The sequence below is a fragment of the Oryzias latipes genome, chromosome 24, assembly GCF_002234675.1.
Source record: "Oryzias latipes chromosome 24, ASM223467v1".
Taxonomy (NCBI): Eukaryota; Metazoa; Chordata; class Actinopteri; order Beloniformes; family Adrianichthyidae; genus Oryzias; species Oryzias latipes.
Window position 1 is genome coordinate 17,499,383 of NC_019882.2, and position 21,973 is coordinate 17,521,355.

The window sequence follows — 21,973 nt, forward strand, 5'->3', positions numbered from 1 at the left end:
ACATTAACTCACAACACAACACAATAGCTCACAACACAACACATTAACTCACAACACAACACATTAACTCACAACACAACACAATAACTCACAACACAACACATTAACTCACAACACAACACAATAACTCACAACACAACACATTAACTCACAACACAACACATTAACTCATGGCCCAGAAGGGTCACAACACAACACATTAACTTACCTCACAACACATTAACTCACAACGGAAGTAAAGCAGCAATTGAAGTGCTTTTATTCTGAAATTTCTACTGGGCTGAGCAGCTAACTACCTAACAGAAAGTAATGTCACAGTGAGCTGTGGAGGGAGCATGTTATTGCTACAAGAGAAGCTAGCAGCAGTGTTGCCAGAAACTTTGTCTTTACTACGGTTCTCCTTCCTCTAAACACACACAATATGAACACACACTCCTCCCTCCGCTCTGACACCCCCCTCTGTCGCTGCACGCGCGCTCCTCTCCTCTCCTTTTTTCCGCTCCGTCCTGTGTGTCCGTGTGTGTTGGGGACTGCACGTGCCTGTGTGAGAGGACGGAGCGGAAAAAAGGAGAGGAGAGGAGCGCACGTCCAGCTCCCTCCACAGCTCACTGTGACATTACTTTCTGTTAGGTAGTTAGCTGCTCAGCCCAGTAGAAATTTCAGAATAAAAGCACTTCAATTGCTGCTTTACTTCCGTTGTGAGTTAATGTGTTGTGTTGTGAGTTAATGTGTTGTGTTGTGACCCTTCTGGGCCATGAGTTAATGTGTTGTGTTGTGAGTTATTGTGTTGTGTTGTGAGTTATTGTGTTGTGTTGTGAGTTAATGTGTTGTGTTGTGAGTTATTGTGTTGTGTTGTGAGTTATTGTGTTGTTTTGTGAGTTAATGTGTTGTGTGTTAAGTTAATGTGTTGTGTGTAAAGTTAATGTGTTGTGTGTAAAGTTAATCTGTTGTGTGTAAAGTTAGTGTGTTGTGTGTAAAGTTAGTGTGTTGTGTGTAAAGTTAGTGTGTTGTGTGTAAAGTTAATGTGTTGTGTGTAAAGTTAGTGTGTTGTGTATAAAGTTAATGTGTTGTGTTGTGACCCTTCTGGGCCACCGTATTGTCCTGTTGAAAAAGAAATGATGGTCCAACTAAACCGAAACTGGATGGAATAACATGCCACTGCAAGATGCTGTGGTAGCCATGCTGGTTCAGAATGCCTTCAATTTGGAATAAATCCCCAACAGAGTCACCAGCAAAGCACCCCCACACCATCACACCTCCTCCTCCATGCTTCACGGTGGGAACCATGTATCTAGAGTCCATCCGTTCACCTTTTCTGTGTCGCGCAAAGACACAGTGGTTGGAACCAAAAATCTCCAATTTGGACTCATCAGACCAAAGCACAGATTTCCACTGGTCTAATGTCCATTCCTTGTGTGTCTCTTCTGCTTGTTGCCTTTCTTTAGCAGTGGTTTCCTAGCAGATATTCTACCATGAAGGCCTGATTCTCAGTCTCCTTTGAACAGTTGTTGTAGAGATGTGTCTGCTGCTAGAACTCTCTCCTGCTCTCTAATCTGAGCTGCTGTTAACCTGCCATTTCTGAGGCTGCTGACTCTGATGAACTTATCCTCCACAGCAGAGGTGACTTTTGGTCTTCCTTTCCTGGGGCGGTCCACATGTGAGCCAGTTTCTTTGCAGTGCTTGATGGTTTTTGTGACACTTGGGGACACTTTCAAAGTTTTCCCAATTTTTCAGACTGACTGACCTTCATTTCTTAAAGTAATGATGGCCACTCGTTTTTCTGTACTTAGCTGTTTTTTTCTTGCCACAATACAAATTCCAACAGTCTATTCAGTAGGACTATCAGCTGTGTATCCACCTGACTTCTCCACAACACAACTGATGGTCCCAACCACATTTATAAGGCAAGAAATCATACTTATTAAACCTGACAGGGCACACCTGTGAAGTGACAAACATTTCAGGGTCTCTGGAAGCTCATCAAGAGAATGCCAAGAGTGTGCAAAGTAGTAATCTTATCAAAAGGTGGCTACTATGAAAAATCTACAATATGACATATTTTCAGTTGTTTCACACTTTTATGTTATGTATATAATTCCACATGTGTTATTTTAACAGTTTTCATGCCTTCAGTATGACTCTACAATTTTCATAGTCATGAAAATAAAGAAAACCCATTTGAATGAGAAGGTGTGTCCAAACCTTTGGTCTGTACTGTATGTTCTGGTCCCAAAAAAGGAAAGCAGGTGTGTTTAACTGATTCTGTCTGGTAAAAAAAAGGGTTTACAGTATAAGACACAAACTGAATGGCGTTTTGAAAACCTTTTGAATGAGAAGGTGTGTCCAAACTTTGGTCTGTACTGTAAGTCAGAACCAAACAGGGAAGCATTTGTGTCTTTACTAAACCACAGTCCGCTCTCACACTGGTCTGTTGGTCCACTTGTGTTTTGTTTTTCCCAGAAGCTTTGCTTTAGCAAGGAGTCACCACAACCGGAGAAACAAATGAGCTTTGGCCCAGCAGCAGCTGAGGGCTTGGTTCTGGCGCACAAACTTGGCACTAGGTTTTTTTTTTTTTTAACTGACAGCAGGGAAAACATGAAAAGGGGAAATGATTGTAAAATGTCACATAGGTGACTTCCACAAGGATGTGAAAGTTGTTTGTTCCTTTCTAGTTAGCTCTTGTTTGAGGGACAATAGTGGTCCCTCGTTTATCGTGGGAGTTGTAAAAATAACTCTCAAAAGGCAGTGAAGTAGTCAACTTTAATTTTTACAATAACTAGAGATGTCAATGCAGGGTTTTTCAAATTCATAGAGTTCTTAAATCATTAATTTTAGAAGAAAACATCCAACCACAGCTTTAAAAACACTTTTGAAACCAAACTATATTGGCTATTTCTGTTGTGAGGTTAAGTCATTTATATTGGAGTGAACAGGTTTATGTAAAAAAAAAAAATCCAGATATTTTGTTTTTAATGCACTTTCAAAAGCATCAAAGGTCCCCTTTAGAGAATTGATTTTGGAAACACTCAAATTTGACTTTAAAAACTCCAAAACTGAATTTTCAGAAGTAGATACTAACAATCTTTTCTTGATTATTTTTGACAGATTACACATTTTTAAACATATTTTTAATTTTACTGGTGCAGGAAATCAACTCAATATTTTTATCCTAACCCCAACTCAACATTGTTTTTCATAACTTAACTTAAGCTGGAAATATTTCTTATTAAAATTACTTGTGAGCATGTGGAAAGAACTCACGGTGTGTTTCAAGTTTTCTCACCATGGTCAGCCACAGGCTTGGCTGCTGACTTAAGGGATAAACTTGTGACCAGCAGGTCAGCAGGAGGGGGGAGGAAGGGGGGTTGAAAGAATAAATAGTTGAGCTGGCAGTAGGTAGATAAAATAAGCTCTGGCTCAAGCTCTCTGTTCATTCAGACCACTTCAATATGGTTCAGTGGGTCATAGATGTAATTGGGTTTGTGGTGTCATTGTTCCATTAACAAAAGTCAGTGGCGGCCCTCCCTCATCGCAGGATCCAGGAAGAAACTTGGCTTTGGTCCTAATGTGTCAGTCCACAGCAGACACCAGAGAAAAATGCTGGTGTTGAAATGTGACATTTCCCCTTCAGCAGTAAGGGAGCTGCAGCCCGTTGAGGAGTTTCAGAACAAAAGAGAAACACAGAAATCCTGGAGGCTTGTGTAGGAGACGGAAATAAAAAACACACAAAAAAAGATTGATCTCAAATGCAATGAAGCTCTTGCTGTGCTGTCTTGTTTCCTTTTCCATTGTCCTCATTCTTTTGACCTTTCTTTCATCTTTTATGACTCCTTCAATAAAGAATCTAATTGTTCTTTCTCTGCTGTCAGCACCTCTGAACTTCGCTCTGAATAGCAAGTGCCATTATCTTATTACGCCATAATGCATCCAACACAGGACTATTCATTTACTCTGTGACATTCACAGAAAGCAGTGACATTCATGGAAGCACCAAGCTGATTTCCTCCTGCTCAGTAAACAGCAGCAACTAAGCCCTGGTGCAAACATGGCTGCTAACAGAAATGCTTTTGGGGAGCAAAGTCTGAATAACATATTTACCGGTACTCCAGAAATATAATTTTAGGTACAGTTAAAGCTCTGAAATCCTGTTCTTGACATACTGTAAGGAGGAAACAGAAAATAACAACTAGCTGAGCCTCTACCATTATGTCAAGGCTTTTCTGTTCATCTTTTAAGAGTTAAAATAGAAAATTTCATACTTATGTTAACAAAATTATCAAAAATGTAACCACTGTTCTTTTGCAGCTGCAGGAAATACACCATTAAAGCCATTGATGGATATTATTTAATAAAGAGTTGAATAAGCACTCAACGTAATCAAATGTTATGTCACAACTTCAATCAAAATGGCAGCCTTCACAAAGTTGATAGGCCATGGCAACCATTAGATCTTTTTGCATGACTGATTCAAAAATATGTTTGCCAATTTTTGTGTCTCCCACTTAACATTTTACCGTCCATTTTCTTTACAACCATAGACTCCAACTGCAAAGCCAAAATCCTAAATGCTAAATAACAAAAAGATAACAATAGATCTGGATGTGATAAAGAATTTTGATCAAACAAATATAAAATGTTCCAAGCTTCGTGTTTATGTAATTTAATGACACAATTTTAGATTCGATTGTTGCAACGTCCAAAAAAATCCAATAAAGCAGAAGCTTTTGATGGTTTGTGCGACCGCTGGGAGAACAACACACAGCAGAACAATGGGCAGCTCGTGTGTGTTCAGCCTGTCAGCTGTTTGATTCCAGTGTTGACCTTGTCAAAAATAGCACCCCAGGGACATGCAGAGGGGGAGGGGCCAAACACCTTCAGTTACCTTCCATTATCTCTTTCATTTCCTCTCAAATTCAGATTTAAACCTGCACAGCTTTTTCAGTTTGCCAATCCATTCATGAGGACGGTGACCTATTTTCCAACAAGTATGTTTTAAATGTTGGACATCAATTTTAAACAATATCAGATGACAGATGGGTCACAGGTGGACCATGTAAATGACGGCTATTGTTAGAATATAGAAGATAAGCATTTCCAACACTGTGTTGGATTAAAAAAAAGCATGTAAAGCCAAACAGAAAGCCAGGACCCAGCAGGGTGAGTCTGTCTGCAGCCCACATTCAAGCAGGAGGAAGCAGCCGCCTCTACTCTGTGCGTCACGGTTTTCCCACACAGGAACCTATGCAGAATCTCTGTCAATCACACCACATAACAAGCAGACGTCACTATGTGTGATTTTAGATCTACTTCGAACAAATGTGATTTTTTTAAGGAATGAAACCTCTCCCTCTCTGTGGAAGTCAAGAAGAGCCATGTCAGCTAACAAATTTTTCAGCTTCTCAAGACAACAAAATAAAATGATTGCTTGTTATGTCATGATATTAACTTAGAAATTCATTATCACAAGATAATAACAACTGTTTTCTTGAGATACTAAAATAATAAAAGTGTAGTGCCAATTGTCCTGTGTCCGTATCACTTCTTTTTTTAAGACAACAGAATAAAAGTACAGCTCATTTTCTCAAGATTTAACATCTTGTTTTCTCTAGATAACAGAGCAGAGTTATTGCTTGTTCTCCAAGGATTTCCACTGAAGAACTCATCATAACAATTATAACAACATTATAAAAAGATATCAACAACTCTTTTCTCAAGATCAAAGAGTAAAGGTACAGCTCATTTTTGTGAGATGCCAACTTATCAAATCGGTTTTGTAGGAATACAGAAAATCTGGAGATCACTGAATATTGCTAATTTTCTCTCAAATGACTTAATTTGAAAGTTTCTGACTGACAACATTAGCACAACTTGGTCTCCCCCAGAAGACTCTTTATGAAGCCTTAGTCACAAATGCCCTTACGGGTGGATACAGGCTGTTTGCATGTAAAAAATGGGCAAACCTGTACGGCCCATGCAGGTAACCCCCTCAAAATATCAAGGTTGTAGACCACTCAATGAGCCTGTTCATGTACATTTTTTCATGATGTGAGCGACAGATCGTAGCGAACACTCGTACAACACGTTATGGTCATAGCGGAACCGGTCAGGTTGATCTCTCGGACACATCGTGCATTTTGTGGTACAAGCACCAAATTTGGCACGGATGTAGCTTAGGATCCCCTCTTTCAGAAAAGCATATTAGCCATGAAAAAAATCCAAAATGGTGGCAATTTGTAAAGATGGCTGCCGTCTATTAATGCAAAATTTGGTGCTTGTACCACAAAATGCACAATTTTTTGCATTTTGGATCTTTCCTTTTTTATCAATCCGTCTTCTTCCATTCATCCAGGACCGGCTCGGAGGGGCAGCATTCTAAACAAAGATGCACAGACTTCCCTCTCCCCAGCAACTTCCTCCAGCTCCTCTGGGGGGACCCCAGGCTGTTTCCAGGCCAGACGAGAGACATAGTCTCTCCAAGAGACATGGTCCCTCCCCAGGGACGTGTCCCCCAAATTCTGTGCACTGCGAAAGGAGCCCGTTATTGATGTTCAAGTAAAAAGTTCGTTCTCCTTGCGCGCTCCTTTTACGAAGCCTGACTGTATCACTATGGGGCCGCTATGGTGCAGAGGTAGAGCAGTCGATATCTGAATGATCGCAGGTTTGGTTCCTGTTTTGAGCGTCCTTGTGTCGAAGTGTCTTTTAGCAGGAAACTGAGCCCCACATTGCTTTTAGCGGTTATAGGTTAGCTCCACTGTTTGGCAGCGGAGCCACAATCAGTGTGTGAATGAGTGCATGGATGAATGGGACTGTGACTGTAAAGTGCTTTGGGCCTTCTATCTAAGTACGCACCATTTACCATCTATCTGCGCATTCTGTTCATGCGGCATTTGTGCACAGTCAATAAAGAGCCTGTACTTGCATCGCACTAATGACTAGTGTTGGTGTAAGGGCAGCGTATAGCAGCATCAGTAGTCCATCATATTTGCTGTAACTTCCATTATTCTTACGAATACTTCCCAAAACACTTATCACAGGCATGCCATATTCAAGATGTCCCTTAAGGTAGCCTTAAGGGACATCTTAAGGCTACCTCCTTCGAGGTATGAACCTCGAGGGAACTGCAAGACACAAATGTGACTCGCGCAGCAGAGGCCAGTTTTAATATTAAGTCAAGGGTATAGACGCGATCTGAGGTCCTACGGCGTGATTTGAGCAGCTGTCATACAGACAACTCTGGGAGCAGGAGTAAAGCTTCCTGTACCAGGAACATTTCACACTGATCTCATGACCAGACATGGAGAAATGATTACCGATGTTTTTGTAGAACTCTTCATGATAAATAAACCTGATCTTTCAGCATTATCTGTGTCTTTCATGTATTATAAATGGCATAATCACAGACACCCCTGTGATTGTAGCGATCAGGCTAAAAATATTAGCTGGTAGCTCCTCCCACACGTGGTTGGGGCATCAAGCTATGAACAGATTTTTGGACAGGCAGCGTGTAGGGAATTTACTACATGGTGAAAGAGAGGCAGCCGACACGAATTTGACGCTGTGAACGCAGCATTACACCTGTTCTGCAGGCTGCCAATCACCAACCGTATTCAGTACACAATATTACTTTTCACCCACAAGGTCGTTCACAAAGTGACCCCCTTGTACCTCACCAAACTTCTTCCGAATTCTGTACCAGCTTGAATTCCCAGGTCTTTTTATCTGTCTTGTTTCCGTCTCATCTGTTCGACTCACTTCAATTCCCCTTACTTTTGATTTCACTGCCCCCCTTCATTTTGACTCTTTTAAACTAACCATTAAAAACTCAGTTCGGGCTCTTAACTCCTATTGAGACTCATTTTGATTTAACATTTTTTTTATGTGGTTTTGCACTGTGTGCTTTTCCTTTTCTGTACTTTAACCATTTTCATTAATTTCAGTAACTTTTTGGGATTCAAATGTTGCATTGGTTTGTGGGCTTTAAATAGAAAAAGAGAAATATTCTGCCTCAAAGAGCTAAAATAAATGCTGATACTGTTTCAATCACTTTGGTTTTTCTTTTTTTCTTTTTTGTTTATTTTGTGGCTCATAGAGAACCATGTTGATAAATGGTTATATTGCAATGTGAGTCCCCATCCTCACCCCCGTACATCCTTTAGTTTAACCCCAAACAGGAAAACGAAGTCATCCCAATGAAGTTCAGCAATCCTGAAGAAAAAAAACACAGCAAACCTTTCCTTTAAGACAATATTACTTTTTAAATATAATATTAGCCCCAAATTGGTTCTGCCCCAGGTGAAATATGTAGAGCACAATTTCAAATGAACTCCTGCTGCTCTGCAGAAATTATGTCCTAGAAAACAACACAGTTTTGTTTGTTTTTTGGCTAAAAATGGCATAATCATAGTTATAAGACCACTGGGAAAACTTTTACAACAGATCAAAAGATGACTGGAGTGGGATTTTACAGAGCAGCTGCAGCTCTTCGAGCGTGAACTTTTTTCCTAAATGTTACAGTAAGCAGTCTGACTGAGTCAAAAAATGGATACAAACTGACTTGAAAAGGAAAATGCCAGTTCTCCAACAAAACAGACCAAAGAGGAACATTGGGGAGTAAAAAAGGAGGTTGATGGTCGCTTTTAAACACCCCGCCCCTCAAGACAGTTTGCCTATAAAGGAGGAGAGCAGTAATCCATAGCAGAATGAAGACCCTTCTTTTAAACCAATGATAATTTTCAAATGTCAGGTAATGAAGACGTAACCGTCGTTTTTTTACATAAGATAACATTGTTTATGTAAATGTAGTAATGTAGGCTTCTGGGTATTAATAGTCAAAAAAGACTCAACTCTTAATTTGATTGCCCGTTCAGAGGGGGAGCTGATGGTAGTAACCATGGTAACAGTGTTCGATGCAGGATATCCACACGCTCCTCAGAAGTCTGGCATCAGCCCTCGCGCCATTACCCGAAATAGATCGGGGGCGCATGCACACATGTACGCCGGCGTCTCTCCAGAGGACGCTTTAGCAGAAAGGAGTGGAAGCGCAGCAAAGAGTGCATTAACCTACATTCACTGCTGAAGTCCTGCTGCACAAACGCTGCTGTGGTGCGTGGCATGCCCCTGACATCTTGGGAACTTTTATCTGTTAGTCATATTATAAGGACTAAACCTCCATATGGAAATAAAACTTCAGTAACTGGAAGACTGAGTGACAGTTAAGAAAAACTCTGTAAATTAAGCATTAAATCCATTTAAACCTTCTTTTTTTTCCTTTTTTCTTTTAAGAAGTGAAGCAAAATTTCAAGAGCATAGGCATCATTTATTCTTCTGAGTCACTGCCTTCTCCCCAATAAAGATGAACCATCCTGTTTGGTTATTATCATTACTGCCTACACAGATCTGCTGCAGCCCCCTCATGTTTGATATTTCTGCTGTTGCTAATAATAAAGTGATTGTATGCATGCTCTGTGCAGACATCAGCTGATGGATGCAGCATCCAACCTTTAGGAGCTCCATCATTTAATGAACCATCGACAGTGGAAATCCAAATGAACTGCCTTTCACTTTCACATTATAAGAGACGGATAGTGGGAAAAGAAAGAAATATTAGAAAATATTTAAAAATATGTATTTTTACATTTGTTTTGTTTCTCTTTTATCTATTTTTTGCAACTCAACCTCAAAGTTTGATTTGACTTATTTGGTTTACAGCAGTGAGTCTCTATTCTTTTTCTGCTATGGACGAGGATGAAGTTGGCTTCTGATTTTTTTGGGGGGGAGGGTCCAGTTTCCTATATCTCTTAAGGGAAAAATCATCTTCATCCTCTGTAAAATATCTCCAGCTGTTTTAAACTTTCTTTAGTCTCTTCATTTTGTGTAGAACCCATTAACTTTACCCTTAACTGTCAAAATTGAAGCAACAAAGCGGACGTCAACTTCATCCTTGTCTGAAATAAAAACAAAAAATTCAGTGTTCTCTTGTCCATTGCAGGAGTTGCGTTCTAAAAATAACCTGCGATAACCAAAAGCCACAAAGTAGTCATTATTATTTAAAACAGTTATTACAGATGTCTAAGGTTGTTAAATCCACCAGTACACACTTGATACGCTTTTCTCAGACATGAACATTTTCACACTTCTCTCTTGTTTCAACTCTGAAAGTTCAAACCTTTGTAGAAAAATAAGTCTAATAGTATAGAATGAGAACAAATATGTGATTGCGATAAAAGATTAATGTAGATTTATCAACCCACAAAGTCACTTAAATGAATGAAAATTGTGAAAATACAGAAAAGAAAAAGCACACAACACAGAACCACATCAAAACAAGGAGACACGATGCAGATGCTCAGTAAATAAAAATCCCTGACATGTGTGTCTTCTTTTTTTAAAGGTACTCTGGCTCTATTCATTGTTTGAACAGCATCACCCGCTGTGATGTCATCACTTTGTGTGTGTGTGTGGTGGTGGGGGGGGGGTCAATATGCCCAAAATTGTGACGAGGGCTAATTTTTCACTCACAGTCGCAGTAAGAAGGAAGAATTGAGAAAGCAACATAGTCCTTGCGGGACAGACTTAGGTTGATATAATAATTAGAATTACAATAACTTTAAAAACAGCATGATAGCTCTTTTAAATCTCAGGGTTTGCTCAGATTGGACACATTTTTTCCGCTTAAAGTGAACCAAAGTTTCCCTTGATAATCCAGAACACATTTCAGTCAGAATACACCCAAGCGGACCCTGTTCCGTGACCAGGAACCACTCTGACCCATCTTCTGAGGTGGTCTCGGTTCATTCACTCAGCTTTGGTTCACTTCGTTCTCAAAGCGGGACAACTGGATCAGACGACTATAGCTGGCCATTACGGGACGTACGTAAACAGAGTAGGAAACATAAGCCGCGGGCGGACAAAGCAACGAGGAAACACAGCAACTCATTATCCGCATATCTTCATAGCTGCTGCCTCCTCAGTAACCACCATTCAGCATGCCTCCACCGTACCAAAATAGAAAATAAAGTGTTGAACCTGACGCTGATACAGAATTGGTTGGTGAAATATAAAGTTTGAATAAGTGACCTATGTCAACAAGGACTGCAAAGTGTAGGACTTCCATTATTCTTTCTCTCGTTGCTATGCCCTGTACTGGTAATTCCTGTCCAATGACCAAAGAGATTTTTACTCACATTGTTTTGTTTACAAGCTTTGGTTCAAAACAGAAATGTCTTGTTGAAAGGCAGTCTGAGGACAGACCAAATGTAAAGTTCAGGACTGGATCCAGACCAGGTTAAGTGGACTCGATCAGGACCAACAAACTTTTCCAGTCTGAAAACACCCTCATACTGTATAGTATGGAGACCACAATATCAGGGTTTTTGCAATAATTTAAGGAGCTTTCACACAGTACTGCATGCTCACTACCACAGTTCCCACTGTGTTCTTGTCGCCTGAGGTGAGAGATGACTGAGGCCGAACTAATAAGCATCTACAGTCTGGAATGAGGTTCGTCAGGCACAGGCGCTCGGCACAGATCTGTTCTCAACTCAACTGCCCTTCCTGCTGTCTGCAATGTGCCACCACAGTGACTTTTCCTGAGACAAGTGAAGAGATTTCTTCATGTTTTCATCTAAAAGCAAACGTCCGCAGACGTTTGTCAAAGAAGTGGGGACGCATCTGTTAGAGATGCTACAGAATTCTGTTCTCTGATGCATGAAATGGCACATATTTCACAGGGCTGCTGTGGCTGCAGGTTGTGGCAGCCTCACAAAATGCATCATATATTAAGCAAACAGGCAGCACGAAGCTCAGATGTCAAAATGTTTTGTCAGGATGTTAGCGAAATAAAACTAGGTGACAAAAATGCTAACTGAGAGCTCTAAATGACGCTTTTCTGCGTTGGAATATGATCCACACAGATGGCATACCGTCTGCATTAGCCTTCGTCTTCCATTTCCTCTCCCACATGTGACAGATTTGTGTCACACGTCCACGCTGAATGAGCTGACTGTAAAACACTTGTTCAACACGAGTCGCCAAAATGTTGATTTATGAACAAACAGCATCTCATTTGTGTTTGACCTGACAAACATTTACTCAAAATGCCAGCTGTGTCGATGTCAGTCAGGACTGGTGGTGCAGCGACAAAATAAACTGTTCCACTCAGGCGCACACTCGCGGGGGAAAACCAAAATGATATGGACATGAGGGGTGTTCTGCATAAGGGCTACCATGGTTTAGTGAGCTGAACTTTTGCTCAAAGTCTTGATTTTCTGTCCAATTCTTGTTTATCTTATGTAATTTTGATGCTACATGTAACATAAATTGATCTACCTGTAGTTTATGGTCCTGATTCAGCAAATCCACAGAAAATCAAACTGGTTTGATTTTTATTAAGATGTCTTAAGGTTGTAAAGTTTTTTTCTACATCCATATGTGGTGTCTGCAGGTATTAAAGGTAAGTAAGCTTATCCTCCTTAAGCTTTAAAAAGGATTTCTTTCAAACTTTTAAACCAAAGTCATTTCTTATCAGTTTTTTTGTTTTTGCCTTTTTTCTCGATGATTTAGCACATCAAAAACCAGTTTGAAGGGTCCCATTTAAGACTTAAGATGACAACCTGGACAGTGGAACACTCAGCAGGAAAAGCTGAAACTCTGCATTTCTGTTTTTTTTATTTAACTCTGCCTCTGGAAATGCTCTGCACTGATAGCTCATGCATATCTGCAGTGTGTGCTTCATGTTTTCTGCTTGACTGATGCAGGAAAGTGGATCAGTGTGTCTCTCCTTAGCACTCCTTACGCCTCACTTTTGCATTTTCATGCCCTCTGAGGGAGTCCGTGGAGAGTAGTGCCAGAAAACTCTTACATAAGCAATTTGGTCTGGTTTTTTTATTTGAGATTTTCAAACAAACTCATTTAGATCAACATCAGATTAGCAGGAATGCAAGAAGCACATTTAGTTTTTGTGCATTTGCAAAAAGCATTGTATGAAAACAGTGGATAAGACTAAGAGTTGCAATCGAGATGGAGCACTGGATGCTTCTGCACTAAAAATAATTATGCAGACATTCCATCAGACAAGCTAAATCTTGATATTGGTGGCGTGAAACAACAACATAATTCATTGACTGCATAAAAAGCATTGAAAAAAACAAACACAGACAGTCTTGCATTCTTGATAACAGCATACAATTGACAGTATTTACAAAGTATGTATGGATTTTCTATTTTGTTAAACAAAAGTTTGACTGGCTACTACCAAACAGAGCATAATAAATGCAATTAATCAGCCCACCATTTTGCTGACGGCAAACACACTTGACAACATTCACTGTGATCCACCGCCATTAAAGCGTTATGTTTGTCAAAAAAGGAGAGGAAATGAAGACAATGGAGAAGAGGGAACAAGACAAAGTTGTACACGCTGTAATGCAGCATATAGGAAGGAGGAATTTGGAAAAGTGTTCAAATATGCAAGACTGCTTTTCAGAGCTGTTCAAAGATGTGTGCAAAACATAATACCAGCAGGACCACAAGGGACTCTGGGAGAAATACTGCCGTGCCTTGTCTATAGAATGATTTTGACCAACTATTGAACCAGAAAGAAGCTAACACTGAAATTAAGCCCTCAACAGACTATAAAGGCTTCTCTGTATAGACAAAAAAGTGAGTCAAAAAGTTTAAATCTGTCATATTTAAACTAAAACAACAGAGGAGAACTAATGAAGTTTATCAAAAGATAAATAATACGCTGATGACACTGTGCTTTACAGGATATTCTGTACACAGATAAATCTTCATAGAAAGCTTTATCTGGGGGGTCGGCACGTTTCGGGGGATGGGGCCCACGGGACTGAGGAGAGCAGGGCCCGATGCTGGGTGGAGGCTGTTTCACCACCGGGGGACAGTCTACCAGCTGTTGCCAACCTACCTTATATACCTGCCTACCTTATATAATCACTTGGTAGGGTGATGGGGGGAGGGGGGTCAGCCTGCAACGCACCTTGGGGGGATGAGCTACTTGGCCGCGGTCCCCCTCCCATGGTTGCCGTATGGAAACAGGTCCTCCCACTCTTGGTTTTAATTGCACCTTAGACATGTGAGCAATCAGGAGATGTCCTCTCAATGCCTGCCAATTTTAACTGCACCTCAACAATATATATATTTTTACTGTTATTTATCCCATAATGGGGAAATTTTTCTCTGCAGTTTGACCCATCCCGTAGTGGGAGTGGTGAGCTGTAGACTGGCCACGCTTGGGGGGCAACAGCTGGCTGGGGAGAGCGGGGATCGATCTGCCAACCCTTCGGTTGATGGACGACCTGCTCTACCACCTGAGCTAAACTCCCACCCTAAATATACACTCCAACACACATACACACACTCACAAACATACATACATTATACAAGGAAGGTGAGGCCTCTGACCATCTGTACCCTACCCCATCCCTGGCAGGAGGTACCAGGCCCTTGGCAATGGCAGCCGAGTCCCTTGGGTGCTGGCTCCCTGCCGGCACCCTCTCTCCACGCAGGGAGAGGGATCCCTGAGTTCCCTGGCAAGACCAGGAGCCAGTGATCACATCACATCTGAGCCTGGGGGTGTCCTGGTCCCTGTGGTGTGGGCCCTTGCCCTCGAGCAGCGGCGTTCTCCAAAATTCCAATTGTGGGTGAGCCTGGTCGGGCCACGGTTACAACACTCCTTGTGGACCCCCAGCTCTCTTAGGCATCTTCCTCCTGAGCAGGGGTAGCTGGCCCCTGGCTCGCTCTCTCCTGGACAAACCGTGGGATGGGTGGATGGCTGCCTGGAGTGTGGGGCGGGTCTCCCTTGGGGGGCCTTGGCCCATGCCTAGGGGTCGCAGAGGGGGGATGCTCAGAACTCCTGGGTAATGGTGGGCTGCTCGTCTGGGGCTGGGGGTGCTCTCTTGGGGCGGGGCCCCGCGTTGGGCCCTCCCGATGCGGCGCGGGGGCTGCTCTTCTGGTTGGGCTGGGGCTTGCACTCTCTGTCCCCCCATGCCTCCCTGCTCTCAGGCTTTGGGGCCCCTGTGGCGATCCTGCTGGCCCTGGCCTTGGTGGCGGATGTGGGTGTTGGGGAGTACTAGCTCCCGCTGCTGATGTGTCGGGGGTCTTGGTGTGGGGATGACTGGGCACTCTCTCTCCTTCCATTTACATTCCATCCTCCACCCCAGAAGAATATAAACACTCACTCGAGCACAGGTGCTTTCTCACCTCTGAACAAATAGTTTGCGTGACTGAATGAAATGTTTCACGTTTTGGTCTGAAGGCATAAGTATGCGTGTGGGAAAATTATTAGTATTGTGTACATGTTGACACGTTTGTATGTGAACATTTTTGGAGCCAACAGGTATGTTTGTAACATTTGAGTGTGTGTGGGCAGGCCCCGCCCCCTTTTTTTTAGATTTGTATTATTTCTAAACCTAACCGCAATGCTTATAAACTTCCAGCAACTTGTTGCTTTATGCTGCTTCATGGACTTACCCCCCCCTTTTATAATCCCCCCCCCCCAACATCCCTCTCTCTTCTTCCCTCCTTTTCTTTTCCATCAGTTCAAACAAAAAATTGTTACAAATATAAGTACGATGAATATATTTTTGCCTAAATTACAAAAGGGGTTAAATCAAATGTGAACCTACTGTGACAGATTCATAAACCCTGTTGCAACAGTAAAATATGTCCAACACAAGAGGCCTTTCAGCTCTCATCTGTTTGCTCAGCTGTTGGACAGGACAAAAAAAAAAAAAAAGAATAGGAGATGTTCTTAGGAGACAAATAATGGTGAATCCAAACAAATCCTTTAAATGTCAATTATACCATGACTTTAATTGAAAAGTGAAGTATAAAATAACTGAGACACCTGTCACATCAGGTGCTCAACTATGGAAATTCATAAAATGGCCAGTGATCCCCAAAATTAAAGAAATGCAGTTCAAAATTATAAACAATTACTACCCATCGGCAGAGACGTTGAGGAGTAGATTTGGCTTTGAGGTTGATCCGTGTGATTTCTGTCATACAGCCCCAGAAACAACCCAACATTTGTCTTTTCATGTCCAGTGATCCAAAGATTCTGGCAAGATTTTCATAATTGGCTTAGTCAAAGACATACCCTCATACATACCCTCATGAAAGTTTTTTATATTTTTATATATGTATACTTTTTTTTCTGTTCTTTGTTTTGTGAAGAGCTGTGCATCGCATCGTTGTGTGGTTGTGTCTTAAAGAGTTTTTCAATGATTATATTTCAATAAAAAAAATAATGGCGAATCCACACAAGTCAAGTTGAAACGGCTAATGGAGATTCGTGAGGGGATGAATGATAGCTAGAATGGCTTGCGTAAAAAAGACAGACAGAGAGATTAGTCACAATGACCCAGATAGTAAAAGGCAGGCAGAAAAGGCTTTTTCATTCACACACACACGATAACAGCCGCACGTTGGCCGGATGATCTTATGAAAAACAAAGAGGAACAAAATCAGAGGAAGCCAACACAAGACGGACAAACGTCTCTTTGGACAATCGTTAGGGAGCTTTCACACTGCACTGTTTGGTGCACACAACACTGTGATTCCTCTGATGTCGCGTTCATGCCAGGCTCAGAAACACAAGTTCAAGTGACCGCTTTCAATGAAAAGCCTATGTAAACGCACGTTTCGGGCTCCTAGGTTCAACTCTCACATTTGTGCATCGCTTTGCTCATTTTTAAGTCTGTTTTCAGGCTTTATTTACAAAACATGCGGCACACAACACTTTGATTCCTCTGCTATGCATCCCTTTAGCTATATATTTATTCTCTCACACAAGTTTTGCCAATTTACAACATTTTTCGTTTTTGCTCTTTTTTCAAATACAAGTTTTGTCATGTGGGGAGGGCTGTGGCAGCGTGAAGGACCCAAAATGCAGAGGAACACGGTTCAAGGGCAAGGGGATTTAATCACAAACAAAAAGCGCTGCAGAGCAGGATAACAAAACTAAAACTAAACTTACTGTGAGCAAAACATGAAACATGGCATGAAGGGAGTCAGGGACGAGACGTTAGCAACGTTAATGGACCAGCACAAGAGGAAGGCAGAGACAAGACTTATATACAGGCTGGGCAGACAAGACACAGGTGAACACGATCAGGGCAGATGGGGACCAAAGGAAGTACAACTCAAGACATGACAAGACAAGAACCCCTTTCAAAATAAAACAGGAAACAGAACCAAACAAGACAGAACAAGAACTAAGACAAAAACCAAGACAAAACAAACTCAAACCATGACAAGTTTAAAAAAATACAGGAGTTCAGTTCAATTAAATGTATGAAGGTAAGGTACTGTCAAATGTGTAATAGATTAAAATGTAAAACTTTTACATTGATTCTTTATTTAAGCACATATTTAGGTGTACTTCCTCAAATTTGAATCTGCCTGAAGTTCCTACCTTCAGGCAACTAAATCATGTGTTCATCTTTTCTTATTTCCCAGAAAATATTTTTTTTGTGTATTTAATTTTGAATTTTGGCTACCAAAGCACAGTGGTTTTTTATTTTTTAATTTTTGCTAATATTTTGCTTCATGTGGACAAACCCAAACAGTTTTTTGATGTTAACGCAATTTTTATGCAAAACAGGTAAGAAACATGGAGCAAAATAATTGGTTGAGAACAATAACTTGAGTAAGGTTATAATAAATATTCTCCAAAAAATATCAACCTTTAATATTACTGTTTAACTGTAAAGTGATGTCCCAGAAATTACACTAAAAGTGTCCTATAAAAAACATGTTAGTTATTTCTTCTCTGCATTTTCTCCAACAGGAAGACTTAATACCAAAAACATTGTATCTTTTCAAAATAAAAGCTTCTTCCTGAATATTTTTCTAGGGTTAGGGTTCATAATAATGAAGCTTTATTTGTTGCATGCAGAATCAACACAAGGTCAATAAGTCCATGAAATGTTTGGGAGGATAAGAACCATTTTACTTGCCAAAAAAAATAGAGAGGTACTCATGGAATGCAGTTTAGTAGTACCTTGGAAACATAAAAATATAATAATAATAATAATAATAATAATAATATAGAATACAAGGAATGGATGCAAGACGCAATACAATCAAAAAGGCAGTAGAACAGTTGTTGAGCTGTTCATTTATTTGTTGTTAATCAGAAAATTCCAAAAACTCTTTCTTTGTGTTTTCTGGTAAATTCAGCAACACAAAAACTGGTATCTCTTTGAGCGCATAGTAAACACTATCCTAGTGTATTATGAAAAAACATCCCAAAAACATTTCAGGTCAATTATAAAGAAAACTGTGGATTTTCTATACTATCATCAAAGAGACTTGAAAATATTTTTAAATCCTAATTTTAACACAGTAAAAATGAAATCTTTCCAAATATTTTAACAGTAGTCATTGTGAGTGTTTTTTTTTACTTAAAATGGACAAAAAATTGATACATTCTTACACAAATCTTGTGATTTTTTATATACTAAAGGAAAATGCTATTTTAATATTTTTGATTTGTTTTTAATCACATTTACTGTAATTCTATAAAAAAAATATGCTGCTTTTTCACTCATCTTCACTCTATTTTATCATAAAATGTTAGAATAGAAAAACATGAAACTATTAAATTAAACTTTTCAAAACCCAATTCCAATAAAAATTTATGTTTGGTGTATTTTATATGATCTATTTTTTTATAGTGGAGGACAAGTACAAAGAAAATTAAGCTAAAAATATGATTTTTGGTTATTTCTTTATTAAAATTATTGTGAATAAGAGTCAGGTGAAAAACACACATTAGAAAAAGGTCATATTTGTTACATAGAAGCAGCAATTGGCAGGCCACAAGCTCCCTGCTCCGCTCCATTCTGATGCATTCACTTGCAGACAAATAGATCCATGTACATCTTTGCTTTCCTCATCTGAGCTGGAATCTGGATCTAAACTGTACGGCTGGATAGCTACGATATTGTTCACCATCATAATTAAGAGAGCACTGGAAACACTTTAATATAAATAAATAAAATTATAAGAGAGGAAATTTAAGCTTTGTTTGTGTGACATTTCTTATCAAAGGAAGGCTTGTTTTAAAAAAGAGTTGAAGTCCTGATGAGGCAAAACAATAAACCACATTATCATCAGCAAAGAGTTGAACAGTGGGTCCTTAAATTTTGATCTGAATCACTTTAAATTATTACAAAAGTGGGAGGGTCCCTCCTGCTGTCCTTTTCACTTCTACTAAAAACTGGATTTCCCTCAGTATAAAAAAATGAAATTTAACTGCCAGAGATTGAACTTGATTTATATAGATTTAGTCAAAACATAACTGTAGAAAAGAGGAACTTCCTCTGACTTCAGCACTAAAGCAGGATCATCTTATATTTTATAACAAAAAAGGAAAAAAAGTGGATAATAAATCACTTTAATCCTTCTTTAATTAAAACAGGAGGTGATTTATTGATGTCATCTGGCAGACAAAGCTAGTCAGCGAAGATATTTGGATGGAAATCAGCAGGAATTTGCCAAATGCTGTGGAGCAGATCAAGCAGAGGATGCATCACAGCTGGGATCCAAAATAATAAGGACATGTGTTCACTATTGTAATTATAGATATATTCGTGTGGGGGGTCCACTCACTTTGTGCTGCTTCCACATCACGGCCAGCGGTCTCACGTCGTGCTTTCCGTGCTTCCCCTCCTCCAGACACTTGGTGCAGACCGGAGCCCTGCAGCTGCAGCAGTACATGCTGAAGTTCTCCGCCTCGTGATCCACGCACGTCGCCGGCTTCCGCGCGGCCACGGGCGGCTGCTGACCGCCGCCCGGTGCCATCGCCGCGCCGCCCGCCGCTGCCTGCCTCGGCGGCGGCACCAGGCGGTGTTTGGCGAGGGGCCCGCGGGACGGGTGGCACCGCTGCTGGCACGCACCGCAGTAATACACGTCGCACTGCTCGCACATCACCGTGGCGTCCACGGGGTTCCGGTCGCACAGCTGACACTTGGGCGCTCCAGATGAAGAGGAGGAGGAAGAGGAGGCGCGATTCTGCTGACAACGCGCCACGATGGACTCCAGCAGCCGGTTCCGTGGGAAACCCCGCAGCCCGCGCTCGTCCAGAGAGACGCTCCGGTGGCACAGCGGGCAGGTGAGGGAGCAGTGCCGCTGGGGGAGGACTGGCGGGAAGACCCGCACGCCGTTCGGGGACTTGAGCTGGCACGGCGTGAAGGAGCCGTAGCCGCTGTCCGTCTCGCTGTACAGACTCATCTTGTCCATGTCCAGGTAGTCGTAGTCCGAGCTGCCCGAGGCTCGGCTCTGCGCCGGCGTCTCTCCGTCCGGCGTCTGCACGGTGATGTTCCGCGCACACATGAGGCAGACGTTGTGGGAGCATGGCAGCAGGATGGGCTCCTTGAAGAGGGAACCGCAAACGGGACATTTCAACTCTTCATCCATCGCTCCGACCGTGTTGGTGGTTCGAGAGAAACCGCTTCACATCAGCACCTACTGGCGCGGACAGCTCCCCGCAATGATCTGCGCATGCGCCTTAGAGGGTCTGTGGTTTTGACCTGTGAGCATAATAGAATGGATCACGTGACCCCTTGGTTTACATTGGCTGTCTTGTTTGATATGACGTCTCTACTTACTGTCCGCAATTGGGTGTAAAACAGTTGGAATCTATCCTGTTAATTATTGCTAAAAATTAGCCACGCCTCCTTTCCCATGTGTAATTTTAAGGTTACATTTTAAAGTAAAAAACTGATAAGCATTTAAATCAGTGTAAAATGAGTAAGACAGCTCATTAATAAATTAATTTGCAAAAATATTGAGCAATATCATAAAAAGAAGGTGAATTGTCAAGACTGTCAAATTCCACAAAAAAAGCTAAACACCCGCATAGGTTAAAAACTTAGAAATTCAAACTGAGACATAAGTGGCAAGTTATCTAAGCTAAGTTAGTGAATTAACAGTTTGCTGCAGAAAAGCTGTACTGTTTACATTAAAATTACTAAATGAATGATTTAAAATGTTCATTTAACCCTTGTGCTATCCTATGGGGTCAAGATGACCATCGACGTGTTCTCCCTACCATGACAAAGGTGGAGAGGATATCATGTAATCCGGAGACCAGTGAAGATCACAAATCATTGAAGAAAAAAGGTTCAGAGCACTGTCTAGTGGGTCTAGATGACCCAACTCCCAACGTTAAAGTGCCAAGGATAGCACAAGGGTTTAAAGATGGCTGACATGGAGTGGAATTAACAATATCAGAAACAGTATGTTAAATACTAAAAGAAAACATTAGTTTAAGTGAAACTATAACTGCACGATTTGAGACCCTTTTAATAATGTACCTATGTTTTAACATATTTTAGTCCACCTTTTTCAGAGCTCTTTCTGACTTAATTTGGGTTCAAATGTATTTTTGTGTGTGTGTGACATTTTCCAGGTTATTTAATTTTGTTTTGTGTACATTTATAAAGCTTCTAAGAGTTTTTTTTTTTTTTGAACAAAAAAGGTTCCTGTTCAAACACAACTTTCCCATTTCAATAAATGTCTTTGCTAAATGTCAGTCGACTTCTATGTTTAGATCTTTAACTGACGTACTTACTGTATGACTGCAGTTTTGCATTTGTTATTGCCTGCCAGGCAGTGACAAAGAAGGCCTGATTGTATCAGTAAAAACTCGTTGTGCTGGAGACAACAAATCACATGGATCCTGGCCGAGGTTTCTTTTGTGTGTGTGTGTGCAAAAAATAAAAATCTGGGACCATTTGAAGCTCATTTAATCCTGTAACCTTAAACTGAGCAGACAGCAGCTGTGACTTCAGTCCCTCAGGGGCCTTCACTAACCTCTGTTTCTATTCATTAACCCAGTTTGGTTTCCATTCCTTGACCCTCAGATCTGTTTGGCTGTGAAACTCAACTGACTTCTCATGAATGTTAACAAAACAAGAGCTAATTTGAATCTTTGTTGGGGACTACA

General features: G+C 40.9%; 1 protein-coding gene across 2 annotated transcripts in view; it reads right to left on the bottom strand.

Annotated features, from left to right (window-relative positions):
• Positions 1–20,518, bottom strand: part of trim67 (tripartite motif containing 67) — a 47,312-nt gene extending 26,794 nt beyond the window's left edge. For both annotated transcript variants that reach the window (XM_023952766.1, XM_023952765.1), the window contains exon 1: positions 19,636–20,518. In XM_023952766.1, the coding sequence (XP_023808534.1) occupies positions 19,636–20,442 (807 nt within the window). In that variant the 5' untranslated portion in view covers positions 20,443–20,518. The remainder of the gene's footprint in view (positions 1–19,635) is intronic.
• Positions 20,519–21,973: the final 1,455 nt, after the last annotated feature.